The sequence below is a fragment of the Antedon mediterranea genome, chromosome 7, assembly GCF_964355755.1.
Source record: "Antedon mediterranea chromosome 7, ecAntMedi1.1, whole genome shotgun sequence".
NCBI lineage: Eukaryota > Metazoa > Echinodermata > Crinoidea > Comatulida > Antedonidae > Antedon > Antedon mediterranea.
The window spans coordinates 21231194-21244825 of record NC_092676.1 but is presented as its reverse complement, the minus strand read 5'-3'; the positions used below and the strand labels follow the sequence as shown (position 1 = coordinate 21244825).

Genomic DNA, 13632 nt, shown 5'->3' with positions numbered 1-13632 from the left:
ATGAGAAAACATTATTTTCGTTCGTTTTGTTTTTATGGAAGGGATTAACTTGATTAAAACTACAAAATAACCTATTGAAAGTCTGATTTAAGTAATCCTTATTTTTAAATTTTTAAAAATTAATCTTTATTATTGCATCTTCAAATCAATGCAATCTAACATAAAGCATTTGATCTCCCGAGCTCAGCATCCATGGTTAAATGACGATGTCATTGGTCAACTGACGTTCAATTGGGAACAAATCTTTAGTATAATAATGAAGGTATAAGATAATGTTATAATGGTATTATATAATAGGCACAAATGAAATGTCTTTGAAGTTCTTGCACGTTTTAACTGTCTGGCGTTGAAGACTAATGGTTACCCCCCCCCCCCCCCCCCACTTTCTGGAAGCGGGCGTTCCTCATTCCATGTTTAAAGCTCGAAATTACAACTCATCTGTCCCAAGATTCACAATTTTGTTGTTTCTCTCAATTCAAACACTAGCACGCAAGATAGAACCATTGCAAAAATCTGAAATAAAACATTCAGTAATTGTTTTCATATTGAGATACAGTAACCCATTCACATGCCTAGCGCAACTTCTGAGCATCGAAACTGCAGGGTTTTGAAGATTCTTACCAAATACGACATTTTTTTTTAAATGACGGTATTTACAGTACTAGTTACTTTAGCCTATGTACGGAACATTGTTGTCAGTGTTTCTTGTATATGCCACCAGATTCTCCCACCAGATTCTCCCACAGTGTCATAAACTGTGCTGCTGTTTGTTGTTGCGAAACACAATGTATATACTACAACATATCAGTATCAATTTATTCCACTACAACAAAAAAATATAAAAATGTATACATAAAATGTTGTTGAGCAAAGCTCGTTTTCCGGTCACCAGTAAACTAACCTCAATAGCCAATACTCCAAAACAAACACCAGCAACGGCTGTAAAATAGTCGTGAATGTACCCATACAAGACTTCTACACAACCCTAAATCAGAACAATAAACCATTACATAGTGTATTACGAATTTCTAAATTGTTTCCAGATCGTCGCTCAAAAGATCTTGTAACATTTAAATGTCTAATTTAGACCTTAGGTATATATATTGAAGGAGTTTTTATAAAAGTTAATTTATTCGTATTAGGTGGAAGGCTTGATTTCCTTGTCGTACTATATGGTTTACTAGCGTTTATTCATTCCTATACTCCCTGCCTATACCACTAAAGTGTTTTAACTTGATAGGTTGAGAAGCTTGAAATAACACGTACCGTAATTGTTATAATAAATATAAATCTTATTCTTACTCTTTGATATATTTTGCTAGAATCATAACCATCCTCCCAACATGCTTCTTCGTTACAACACGAAAGAGGTACAACACCCGTTGATGTTTCGTTGCTTGAAACCCACCAAGATGTCCGCCAATCCTCGGGCCCAACTGATCCACAGCACTCGAACTGATTAAACATCACAAATAAAATTAATAATTAATTAATAAAAATATTTATTATGAAATGATAATATGATTAGGCTGGTCTTTTATAATTTGTCTTTTGTAATTGTTACCCAAATGAATGAAGATTATTAACGACATTGTTTTTAAATTATTACTGCATTGTCAAATTCTAAGAGTTGGTCATGAAAGACAAACAAGATCAACCACGCTAAAAACTTAACTGATAATATGTACTGTATAATCATGGGCAATAGAGTGGGTGATTTTATTTGAAGTATGTAGGCACTGCCCTATTAAATAGTTGGTAATCCCACTAATACAGGAGGTATCTGTGAACCAGTTTACCGAGTAGTCCTCTACTCGTCTCGAATAATGAACTGTGCTATTTAAAGTTCACTCGGGCAAACTGTGTCTATTGCGCTTATCCGAGAAGACTTTCCACCACCAGTACTAGGAGCGAGTCGGTTTCGAACCCTTACCGATATTGTTGGTTATTTAGGTATGGTACCCGGCGTCCGGCCCGGCCCTAAACGCCCGATAATTTGACCAGATGGCTTAAATTATGATTGTAATGACTTAGAGTATGATGATAAAAAATACTGCAATACTTTTTTTTGTATATAATCAATGCCATTTTCAGTTTTCTTGCCGTAAACATTTTTTATTGTATACTTCATGGATTTGTCCATTTCCTTTTCAACCTAAACCAATGATACAACAACGTGATATATTATCAATCATTTTCACAATCATCGCCATAATTATCAACATACTTATCACTTTCATTATCAGTGTTATCATCTATCACAAATTAAAGATAGTATCTACACCATCACCTATAACGTCATTATCATCATTGATAATTAATTTACCTAATGCCGAAGTACTTTAAAAAATTCTTATCGTATTTCTTACCACAGATAAAATACTAAGCCCAACCGATGCCACAGCAACCTCTATCAGAATGACTACACCAAGCAATACGAAATACTGGATATAAACAAAATATCATAAGTGGTTAGGCCTACTTAAGTGAATTGAAAGTCATACGAAAACTTTTTGAGGCACTACAAAGAATAATTGAACTGAGGAGTACTTGTATCATTAATTAGGTTTTAATTTTCAGGCATTTCTTAATATCCTTTTCAAATCATGGATTCTCTTCTGGGTACAAACATGTAATAATATCAACGTGGTAAAGTATCTTAAAACTGGATTGGGGAATACAAACAAAAATAGATGAGAAATTTCCGGTGAAAAAATCTATTTATTTTATGATAGGCCAACATTTTAAATTTAAAGATAAAATGTCTTTTTCTACCGACCAAGTAAAGGCAGCAGAGATTCTCTCTCATTATACCACAGCAGCCAATGAAACCAACAAAAAACACGAAACATCCAGCGCTAATGACAACTATTGCGACTGCCTCCACAACATCTTTTCCAAACTCAATTCCATAATTTGCAAAGTCTATCAAAATCCAGAGTCCAACACCCAGTATAGCACCTCCAGCGATCTAACAAACAAAAATGAAAGCGCTCAGAAACTGAGTAAAGTACTTGGTAAAATATTGCCACAGAGGGCGCATGTTGACATTTTAGCCCATGTTACAAGAATACAAATGTTTCTTTTTTTATTTGTGATGTAATTAGTGAACCGATTTTCAATAGATATTCTGTAAGTATATACAGTACCTATGTATATCAGAATGATAACTTGAAAACTGTAGGCGATATCGTGCAAACAAACAAACAAGTTGTAAAGAATTGTAATTTTAATAGGCCTATGGATTTTTCTGGTTCGAGGGTTGCGCTTACGTCCATACAAATACTTACCCATGTGAAAATGTTTACTATTGAAAGCAAGTTTCTAATGAACGATATCTTGAAAGCCATCTTAGTCCGTATTTTTTAATCTAAAAAACAAATATCTTTATTTTCATTATGAAATTTCAACTGTTTTTCCAATGCATGTACAGGCATAGATCTAATAATGAGAAATATGCCTATAAAAACCTAACTTATAAATAAGTTACATCCCTGCTATATGATGTCATACTGTATTATTAAATCTTGTATTCACTTTCACTTGTTATTCACGTTTATAATCGTCAACAATACACAGCATCGCTATATAAACAGTTTTTTGTGATTAGGCCTATTAAAGACATTTTTTCCGATGCTTTTTAGCAAACCTTAAGAAGGATGATTACACGTCTGTGTCATTGTTCATAGCGCTCCACAGAATATGCCCTACTACCTTAACTATATCAAAACAGCTTGTTTTATGATTAGACCTAAAATACAGTCTATTCAAGACACAACATACTTTATAGTAGCCTATAAGGAGAATGGACCTAGACTAACATTATCATACCATCTTTGAAAACTTGGCCTAATCTTACCTTTGTATCGATGTTCGTAACTCTACACGAAATAATATGCCGTCTATCGACTGGTAGAACGTATCAATATTTAAACACAGACCTTCATTTCAATGTATAATTTGCGATAACCTATACCGTACAACCGTTATCTACATGATACCATTCTTTGGACTTTGGATATTCTGCAGACTATTTCGTTTTTAATCGGCGTTAGTGACCGTTAGATAAACATGATTTAAATACAAATAGAAACGACATTACTCGTAGGCGTGACACTATATTAATGTTTTTATTACTATTTAAAAAACTAATCTACAGAATGCTATAATTTTACAGAAATATAAAAGGTTTATGATTATTGTTTCTTACAGAAATTCAAAATAAATACATAAAAACAAAAAATTGAATAATTTTTATTTTGGATGAGATATTCCTAAATTTGAAACTCTCACAAATTTACTGACTAATATTGAACATAAAATTAAATAATACACAAAGTGTCGATGACTCTCTAAGACAATCTTCTCTTATGAAACGAATAATAATGATAATAAAGGGGTTGAGTTATATCTGTTACACGGTAATGTTGCTTCATTGACGTCGGCAATACATGCATGTAATACTCCTGCCTCAGCAGTAGGTGCGGAGGGTATGACTGCCTATACTCTATCCACAATATGTAGTGTATTGTTAAACTTAGGCCTATAGGGAGCTTTTGATTTTCGAGGAATAGGACTTATGTAATAATCATGCATTAGGTCATAGTATGTCCCAAGTCGTCACCATACACCAACACGTTCACATGTGAATTTCTGTGCTAAACCCATTCAAGGTCGTCACCTGGACCTATTCGATGAATTTGGGTCCGACGAAATTGCCAAACCAAATTCAAACGCATGCGCAATAAATGAACATGACGTCATAGACTCCACGTCGCTAATTGAAAGCTTTCTAATATCTCATCAATAAGTAAATCAGGCAAAATAAGACTTACAGAAAACATAAGTACAGTATCTACATAAGTGTCTACAACTTACAATACTAAATTATAGTCAACAAATTAATTGATAATGTCCAAATCTGCGCCCCGTTACTCTAATATAAGTCATTTAAATACGCTCATGGAGTACATAATTATAGTATTGATAAATTTGACACACTACGTTTTCGGTAATATTAAATGTATCATCTCGCGTTTTATTCTAAGTACTAATTTTTACTAAAAGCTTTAACAAACTATAAAATAATACGATCATAATGCTGTATTTCATTTACAACGATTGTCTGTATATCGTTATACTTTTTCTTCATCCTGAACTGATCGAATCAAACAACAACCAAAAATGAGAGAGAGAATCTGAAAAAAATGCAAATTTTGAATTACAACTACATGTCCGGCCTAACGGGGAGAAATTCACGTTTTAAATTTGAAAACTATTGGGCTTCTTTCTCCTTCATGCACTGGGGCCTTTTTATCGCAGATTTTCTGTAGGCCTAAATTTAGTCAAGTAATCGTTGTTGTTCCATCATAAAAAAAACAGAACATATAATAAAAATATATGTGACTGTGAATGTATACATACCTGGCAGACAAGTAAAACTAACGAAACTCCGATGATACATGCTAGATATTCATCAGCATACTCTACCAATCTTTCTGTACATCCCTATAGAATAAAACAGAATGTGAAACGGTGAATGGAGAGATGGATTATTTTTTCCCCATCAGGTTAAGGCAACATAATGCGAACGAGGTCGTTGAAAGAGGACTGAAAAGACCAACAGGTTTTAGAGGCAATAGTGAATGGAGTCAGTTTTTGAAGTTGAGAGAAAGCAGAATCCCATCACATGTTTAGTGCCTTAGCAAGACGATTGTCTAATCTATCCCTTCATTAACGCGATAGGTCTTGTTTTGTTTGTTTGTTTGTTTTATCTTTATACTGGGTGACCTCTTCAGTCAAAGACTGATCTCCCAGAGGGCCCAGTTGGTGATCAGTGGCTGTGATGTACTAATACACCGGGGTAACCCCCTACTCGTCTCGAAAGATGTACTAGGTTCTTTAAAGTGCACACGAGCAAGTTGTGTACACTGGACCTACGGTTTATAGTCCTTATCCGAGGAGACTCGTTCTACCACCAGAACCATGGAGTGAGTGAGCCTCGAACCCCTGCCGATGTTATGGCTACGTGATTACGGTTCCACTGTCTTAACCGCTCGGCCACTCACTCACTTATTAGCTAAGATAAGAATGTTGCCCCACCCTTAAAAATCTAGATCATCCTGGGTAATTAGACTTACTGTTTGGTAGACAGTCTCAGAATCTTGCATAAAGGTGCATTCATCCATAGGCTGCTTACAGCACGTTGCCGGTACCATGTTTTCTGTTATGTTTATGTTTTCGTTATAGTCACTAGGACCTGATGAACCACAACATTGCAACTGTTATCAAAAGAGTTGTGAACATCATTAAGAGTATATGGAAACAAAATAAAATGACGTACATTTTAGACAATGTATAGCTCTGTCTACACTATCAAACTTTATGTGGTGATGATGATGTCATATTACTACCTTATTTGGGCATATCACTACCATATTTGGGCATATCACTACCATACTTGGGAACATCACACTTTTAAGTAGTTCACTAGTTTAGATTAAAACAACACATGGTGGCTGTACAGTAGGCCTAATAGACTCTTTCAAAGTATAGATTCAGTGGACGAAATTTAAACAGATTAGAAACAGAAACTATCTTTAATTAATAGTATTTGAACTGTGACCTGACCTTAACTATACATACAGAACAGAATATAGTATACGAACAGAAAAAAAGAACATTGGGGACTGAAATTAGAAGAAATAGGAAAGAACCAGTTCATTTGTATCATGTAAGGTGTACATTATTTTTCCAAACCAATTTTTTAGCCTCAAACTTAATTGTCTTATTTCTGTTCATATTTGTTACAAATGTATAATAGGCATGCCTCAAATAGTTTTATACACACACAATCTAAAGGTTTTGCTTCTTCGTAGTATGTTGCTTTTTTCCGTTAGTTAATTTTTCATTTAAAGTCACCCCACCCTCGAAGAATTTGTCTTGCTTAGTTTATTTGGCGGTCTCACTCAGCATGAGATTCTTATGAAATAAAAACGGTATACACATGATAGGGGTCAATAGTATAAAAGCATAAAGCTATCAACAAGAGTAATTACTGGTAAAAATTCACACAGGTCAAATATGAGACAACAAACCAACAGGTCAAATTAACAGCTATCTATCAGGTCCGTTTGTTTTTGTTACCTCCCTCATTCACAAAACACAAATAACGTTCATCCCATTACAACACAAAATAAACGACGAGCAAATATAACTTTGATCTTAGTAAACAAAAATATACGTCCAGTTCAAGTAATGCGTAAGCGAGTTGACCAATCACAAGCTTTGGATTATTCGAACTTTCGCTTGTCATTGGTCAACACGCTTTCGTTGCGTTACAACCTTGCGTTTTGTCTCCAATGGGAACCAAGCTTAACTCTACTACCTATTTATGTTACGTCGTTGTATCTAACCTTGTCCAAAATGTCTTACCCCGTACTGAGCACGATCTAAGCCTTTAGTTGCCTCTGGATGGAGGTTGTACACCTTTACAGATTGCATCATTTGTTCGTCTACTTTTTCTTCAATCTGTTCCAATATAATAGAAGTAATTAAAGTCTGGTGGAAAGTTGAGGGGTAAGGTGGATAACTCGGCCTCCTATAACTTAACATATTTTGTAAAAAAAAAACATTTTTAAGCAAAAGTTTGCCGTACAGTACTACAAATTTACAAATTTTTAATATTATTGCAACTTCATACATGTATCTGTAAATCCTGTATAGACCCTAACCCTTAACCCTTGATACATGTGATACTGTATTGTGGAATTTGCCTATGATATGATAATTTATGCCGGGTGGAAATTAGAGTAGATTATAGAATGCAACATTGCAATGAACCTCAAGTTACATTGCTATTTTGTTTCCAATAAAACACATACACTATCGTATAAACTGTAGATTATAACATTATATTTGAACTTTCATTTATTAACATATTGTACCTGGCTAGACATCAAAATAGAAAACACTGCTATCACAAGTTCCGATAAGACCAATAGTGACACCAATGCAACAAACTGTAAACAAACAATGTGGTTAGGGAAACAATAGGAAAGCCCGAATACAAACCAATCTTTATTTTAAAATAATGATCATAAAAAATAATAATAATAGTTATATTAAGAGTAAATTGGATTTAAATACCCCGGTCCCGGTATCTGATTTGAAAAATGTAAGGACTATTATCATTGCGTTATTCTCATTGAAGAGAAGCATGTTCACATGTACATATTTAAACTGAATCAAATCATGAGGTACTGTGCATTCAACGTATCTTACACCTCCGTATCATTAACTCCGATGCAACTTCAGTGTACTGGTTTATATAACTCCGGTTTACATTATGTGACGTCGGACCACATACATTTTATATGTATATTTTGTATGGCTTTTTTTATCGTATTTTATATTTTATGTACTGTATCCATTTTATATTTGTATGTACTGTACTTTTGAAAAGGCCAACAGAGTTTCCCCATGGGGATAATAAAGTTTTAATTGAATTGAATTGAATTGAAAAGGTTTAAACGTAAAGGAAGAGAGAGATAAACCAAATGCTTGGGACAGTATTTAACTCCGATAGACAAAAGAGCGTGTGAACACGCTTGTACTAACTCCGATAGACAAAAGAGCATGTGAACATAGCTAAAGTTATCATACCAATTTGAGGCAGCAGACATTCTCTTTACAGGCTCCGCAGCATCCACTGATTCCAATTAATGAAACAAATACACCCAGAACAACTGCAGCTATTCCAATTCCCAAGATAAAGGCCTGACCCGGAGCTTCTTGTTCGGTATCAGAAAGGTCACTGACAATCCATGCACCAACGCCTAAAATAGCTGTTCCTCCTAGCTATAGCAATATTAGAAAAAAAAACATGAAATACTAATTTAATGGACTAAGTTATTAAATAATAAGAAAGAATTGGTTAGCGCAGTGTTTAGTTTAAATATTGATATACTTACTAATGGAAGATTAGATTTTGAGAGAAATACTAAAGAAAACAACGGACGGGAAGGGGTGAGGCGTCTGACCCAGCGGTCGTGCGGTGCGCATTATAAACTTATGGACCACCACAACAGCATATTGTGCAATATTGTGCATATTGTCCAATACCATATGGGAGGTAACAGCTTTTATTTAAGGTTTCAAGTAATACAAATTCAAATTTGGTCAGATTGACATACATTACTGTAGGAGGATTGTATAATATTAGTCTTTATACAATTTCGTAATGATTTTTACACATTTTCTCAGCATACATTTTGAAAAATATACAACAAACATAACGAGATCTGCTTTGTTTAGAATTTTTCTACAACTCGCCAATTTTCACTGTGGTATCGTGGTTCACAATTTTCCTCTATTGTGTTTTTTACTCAATGCCTTCTTTGAGATCGTATGACATAGTTAAGAAAGAGTGCAATAGTTTGGTACAGTAAAGACAGTATATACTGTACAATAAACCAATGTACGGGTAGCATAGTTATCAATAACATACCAATTAATTTAATTTACGATTTATGGTGGAATTTAAATTTAGTAACTTTAGCTTGATAAGGGTATAAATCTCGTCATTGATATGTTTTATTTAGTTTGATACAGAATAGAAGTAGACATAAGGTCGACTTTGATATTAAATTGTTTAATACCATACCGTTAGTTAATTCGCTGCAATTAAGGATAATAAAGTCTGGATCCCAGACCCAATAAAAAAGTTTTGACCAAACACAATTATGAGCATTCGAACTTTAGCTTGTAATAAGCATAGGCCTATACATCATATATCGTACATTTGTATCCTAACACATTTTTCAAAACTATTTGAATACTATCAAAAGTCGAAGAAAGTCAGGTATAGTCGCCATTGACTTCTTCATCAGTACTTCTATGAATGAATGATTAGTTAGGAACATATAACACGGAACATACCCAATACCGTTTTGATCGTACGATCATTCGGTAAAACACCTAGTATAGTACATTATTAGTGCAATAGCTAGAAACAGCCGGCCCATTTATATTAGTAAACATTATATAAAATGTTTCTAGGGTTTAGATGAAAATTAATAAATATCAGCTGAGTTGGACTGTGTGATAACTTCGCTCTCTTCCCTGGCTCAGCTAGATGACCAACCTAAAGATGAAAATAATTATTCATAACTAATGTTTAATATATAACTTACCCAAACAAACAGGTTAATCACGATCAAAGCAGACCGAACAAAACTGCTGCGACACGTCATTCTAGAGAAACAAAAACTCATGGCATTATTCTAGTAGGCCTAGCCAAAAAATGTGGGCCTAATATTCTCCGCATGAACAAAAGCAACAATCTGTCCCTGGGGCTTGATTTTTATAATGATAATCATGTGAGGATTGTAGTTAAATCTTAAAGGAAGTCCTCCATGGTTCAATGAACTTGGTTCTTACAGGCAAGTCGCATGGTCACATGATGAAAATTATTTGAAAAAATGAATCGTAAATCTTTCAGGCATTTATAGTTATACTAAATCAAAAGTTCATAAAAATAGGCCTAGCCTAAATGTACAACATTTAAACAAAGTAGAAAATTTGTGTTTAGAGATTAATGGAGGCTATATGGTATTTACTCCGTAGGCTAGGTCGTAGATCCGTAGATTAGACGGTTCTCAATTGTCTATAAAGTCTGAAATTCCGACATGTTTTCATTCCCTGAAGCCTCAAATGTTCTTAATTATTTCGGTTTTAACTCGATACACACAGATTGTGTAGTTATATGCATTTATGCATGTTATGTGCCAGTCGCTTATACTTGAATGTATTATTTATAGTAGCAGATTACAACTTTGATGCTATAGTTTTAACCATAATATCATTTTTAAATATTATACAAAGTTTAAAGTCGACCATGGTCCTGACCTTCAGATTAGTGCGTGGCTTTGAATGTGTTTACTCTACACTTCAATTCGATACAAATAAAAAAACAAACAAATGCGTTTCGTCTGTGTGTTAATGTAAAAAGGCCCCTTGGCGCGACCCCTGGTGCATGGTATACATGACTTGGTTTTTAAAGAACTCTTTACTTTACATTAACAAGTTTCTGCGGTCTCCTCTCAATAAATAAGAAACACATGGTAGGCATACTAGGCCTACTATAAAGAACATGCAGGATAGTTTTAGATAAAATGTAATTTAACAAAAAATAAAGAGATCACTTTTTACTTAAAGACCATAAATGTAACAAAAACGTTAAAAGTATATCTATTATAAAATATGGCACACTATAGAATCCATAGAATCCCATACTAGATGGTACTAAATATTAAAAACTAAACATTTAGGCATACGTACGTGGTTTAAGAAGGAATATAGAATATGTTTAAATAGCTCGGCTCTAGAATTTTAAATTATAACAATTTTTTGAATGTCCATACTAACATTCTATATACCAACGATCTAAAAAAAAATATTCAAAAAACAAACATGGCATGATAGAATCAGGCTTATACTACTTGATTGATTAAAACAAACATACGATTCTATTGTTTTAACATGGACCCTTGTACTCTGTACATCTAATAGTAATACCAGAAAAGCCGTCTGGATTGCATTACCTTAAAATGAGGAACACCTACTGTGATTAAGCTTACCAACGCGTACCAAACTGTGCAACAATCGATGAATAATCTTCCAACCTCACCTTTTCTTACACTACACTCTCTGTATCTTCTTGAAGTATCGATATAGTACTTTCACGTCGGGTACCAGCTAAAAAATGAAGTTAGCGTAAAATCAGACCAATTAAAATACTGTATAACTAAAAGTTAAGTAAATCGCGATGGCGTGACGTGAACTTCGAACAAAATTCCAACGATGCCCGCGAAAATTGAAGTGATTATAGTTTACTTAAAAAATCAAATTCAAGACCATTAACTTGCTACAACGACGCCCTCACCCGGTCAAAATGTGTCCGTACAGTTATACAGTATTATTAACATTTTTATAAAAGATGTGTCACAAGAGGACGTACTAGTAAGATTAAGCTGGTATTACAGAATTACGTTCTCATTTTTTCGTTCGTTATATAAACCTGATTACTAACGCGTTAAACACACCGTTTGGAGCTTCAGGCTGAAGGTGAACAATTTAATAATTTGTTTTATATCCTGAGTTTTTAGCAAACGAAAGGATAATATATACATATTATAAAATGTCGATATTTGGTCATTATTCGAAAAAAATCCCTGTACTATTTATTTTCGGCATAACTGGTTACTAACATAAATTGGCATGTGCAGACGTACATAATGTGTTCTTATTCTTATTCTTATTCTTTTATTGCCAAATATAAAATACATGAAAAACACGACATACAAAAAAACAATATAACCAACTGAGTGAACTGGCATGGGACACAAAAGCGAACCTAATCACTATGACTTAAAGCCTGTGTTCCCCACTCACCCAGTTTCACAAGCAATGATTATACCATCTTAAAATATAATATATCAAAATTCCAAAGCAAAGTTTAAATCATAAAATAAAAAATATATATAAAAAGTATTTTAAATTATATACATAGGCCTAATTATTATCGGAGAACAAATTTATTTTAAGTTTAGCAAGGAATGTAGGGAAATAATCCAATATCTGAGAATGTTATGTCAATAATTATAAACATATTTTAAAATATCGATATGCCAGGGATTTTTTCTTATTTACTATAGTACAGGGATTTTTTTTTTTAAATGACCAATTTTCGACCTCTTTATTTTTCGATAAAACTGGTTACTATAGTATAATTGACATGCTCAGAACCTAATATTCGTCTCTGCGCATGTTTATTATGCTATAGTAACAAATTATATCAAAAAATAAAAGGGTCGAAAAATGGTCATTTTTTGAAATTTTTCCTGTACTATAGTACAGGGATTTTTTTTTTAAATGACAAATTTTCGACCATTTTATTTTTCGATAAAACTGGTTACTATAGTATAATTCACATGCGCAGAACTCAATATTCGTCTCTGCGCATGTTTATTTTGCTATAGTAACCATTTGTGTCAAAAAATAGATAAAACTGGTTACTATAGCATAATTGACATGCGCAGAACCTAATATTCGTCTCTGCGCATGTATATTATGCTATAGTAACTAATTATATCAAAAAATTAGAGGGTTAAAAAATGGTCATTTTTTGACATTTTTCCTGTACTAGTCAAATATTGGGTTCTGCGCATATTAATTATACTATAGTAACCAGTTTAATCGAAAAATAAAAATAAAAATAAAAACTAATTATATCAAAAAATGAGAGGGTAAAAAAATGGTCATTTTTTGACATTTTTCCTGTACTATAGTACAGGGATTTTTTCAAAAAATTACCAATTTTCGTCCTTTTTATTTTTCGATTAAACTGGTTACTATAGTAAAATTGACATGCGCAGAACCCAATATTTGACTATGCGCATGTTTATTTTGCTGTAGTAACCATTTGTGTCAAAAAATAGATAAAACTGGTTACTATAGCATAATTGACATGCGCAGAACCTAATATTCGTCTCTGCCCATGTATATTAAAAAAAATGAAAGTGTCGAAAAATGGTCACTTTCCGAAATTTTCCCTGTACTATAGTACAGGGA

The 13632-nt window shown here is 33.4% G+C and overlaps 1 protein-coding gene and 1 long non-coding RNA gene across 4 annotated transcripts; both read right to left on the bottom strand.

Annotated features, from left to right (window-relative positions):
* Window positions 1–445: 445 nt before the first annotated feature.
* Window positions 446–1341, bottom strand: LOC140054443 (uncharacterized). The gene is made up of 3 exons (XR_011846517.1): window positions 1303–1341; window positions 902–985; window positions 446–513 (listed from the first exon to the last, which is right to left on the bottom strand). It is a non-coding gene; the product is annotated as an uncharacterized lncRNA (long non-coding RNA).
* Window positions 1342–4119: 2778 nt separating this feature from the next.
* LOC140054297 (23 kDa integral membrane protein-like) lies at window positions 4120–11888 on the bottom strand. Of its 3 annotated transcripts, none has more exons than XM_072099236.1 (8): window positions 11690–11888; window positions 10194–10254; window positions 8665–8859; window positions 7947–8021; window positions 7435–7530; window positions 6141–6281; window positions 5425–5508; window positions 4120–5198 (listed from the first exon to the last, which is right to left on the bottom strand). In XM_072099236.1, the coding sequence occupies exons 2-8, from the start codon at window positions 10251–10253 to the stop codon at window positions 5136–5138; spliced, it is 714 nt and encodes a 237-aa protein (XP_071955337.1). In that variant the 5' UTR covers window position 10254; window positions 11690–11888; the 3' UTR covers window positions 4120–5135. The 3 variants fall into 3 exon arrangements, with proteins under 3 accessions (XP_071955337.1, XP_071955336.1, XP_071955335.1); XM_072099235.1 differs by having other exon boundaries at window positions 11604–11706; XM_072099234.1 differs by lacking the exon at window positions 11690–11888 and having other exon boundaries at window positions 10194–10436.
* Between the last annotated feature and the right edge of the window lie 1744 nt (window positions 11889–13632).

Bases quoted from the DNA above. Each gene is read 5' to 3' on its own strand.
- LOC140054297 (XM_072099234.1), bottom strand. From the start codon at position 10,274: ATGAGTTTTTGTTTCTCTAGAATGACGTGTCGCAGCAGTTTTGTTCGG. The intron at 8,860-10,193 runs GTAAGTTATATA...ATATTGCTATAG, and splicing joins TGATTAACCTGTTTGTTTGG to CTAGGAGGAACAGCTATTTT. The intron at 5,199-5,424 runs GTATGTATACAT...CATTTTTTTCAG, and splicing joins TAGTTTTACTTGTCTGCCAG to ATTCTCTCTCTCATTTTTGG.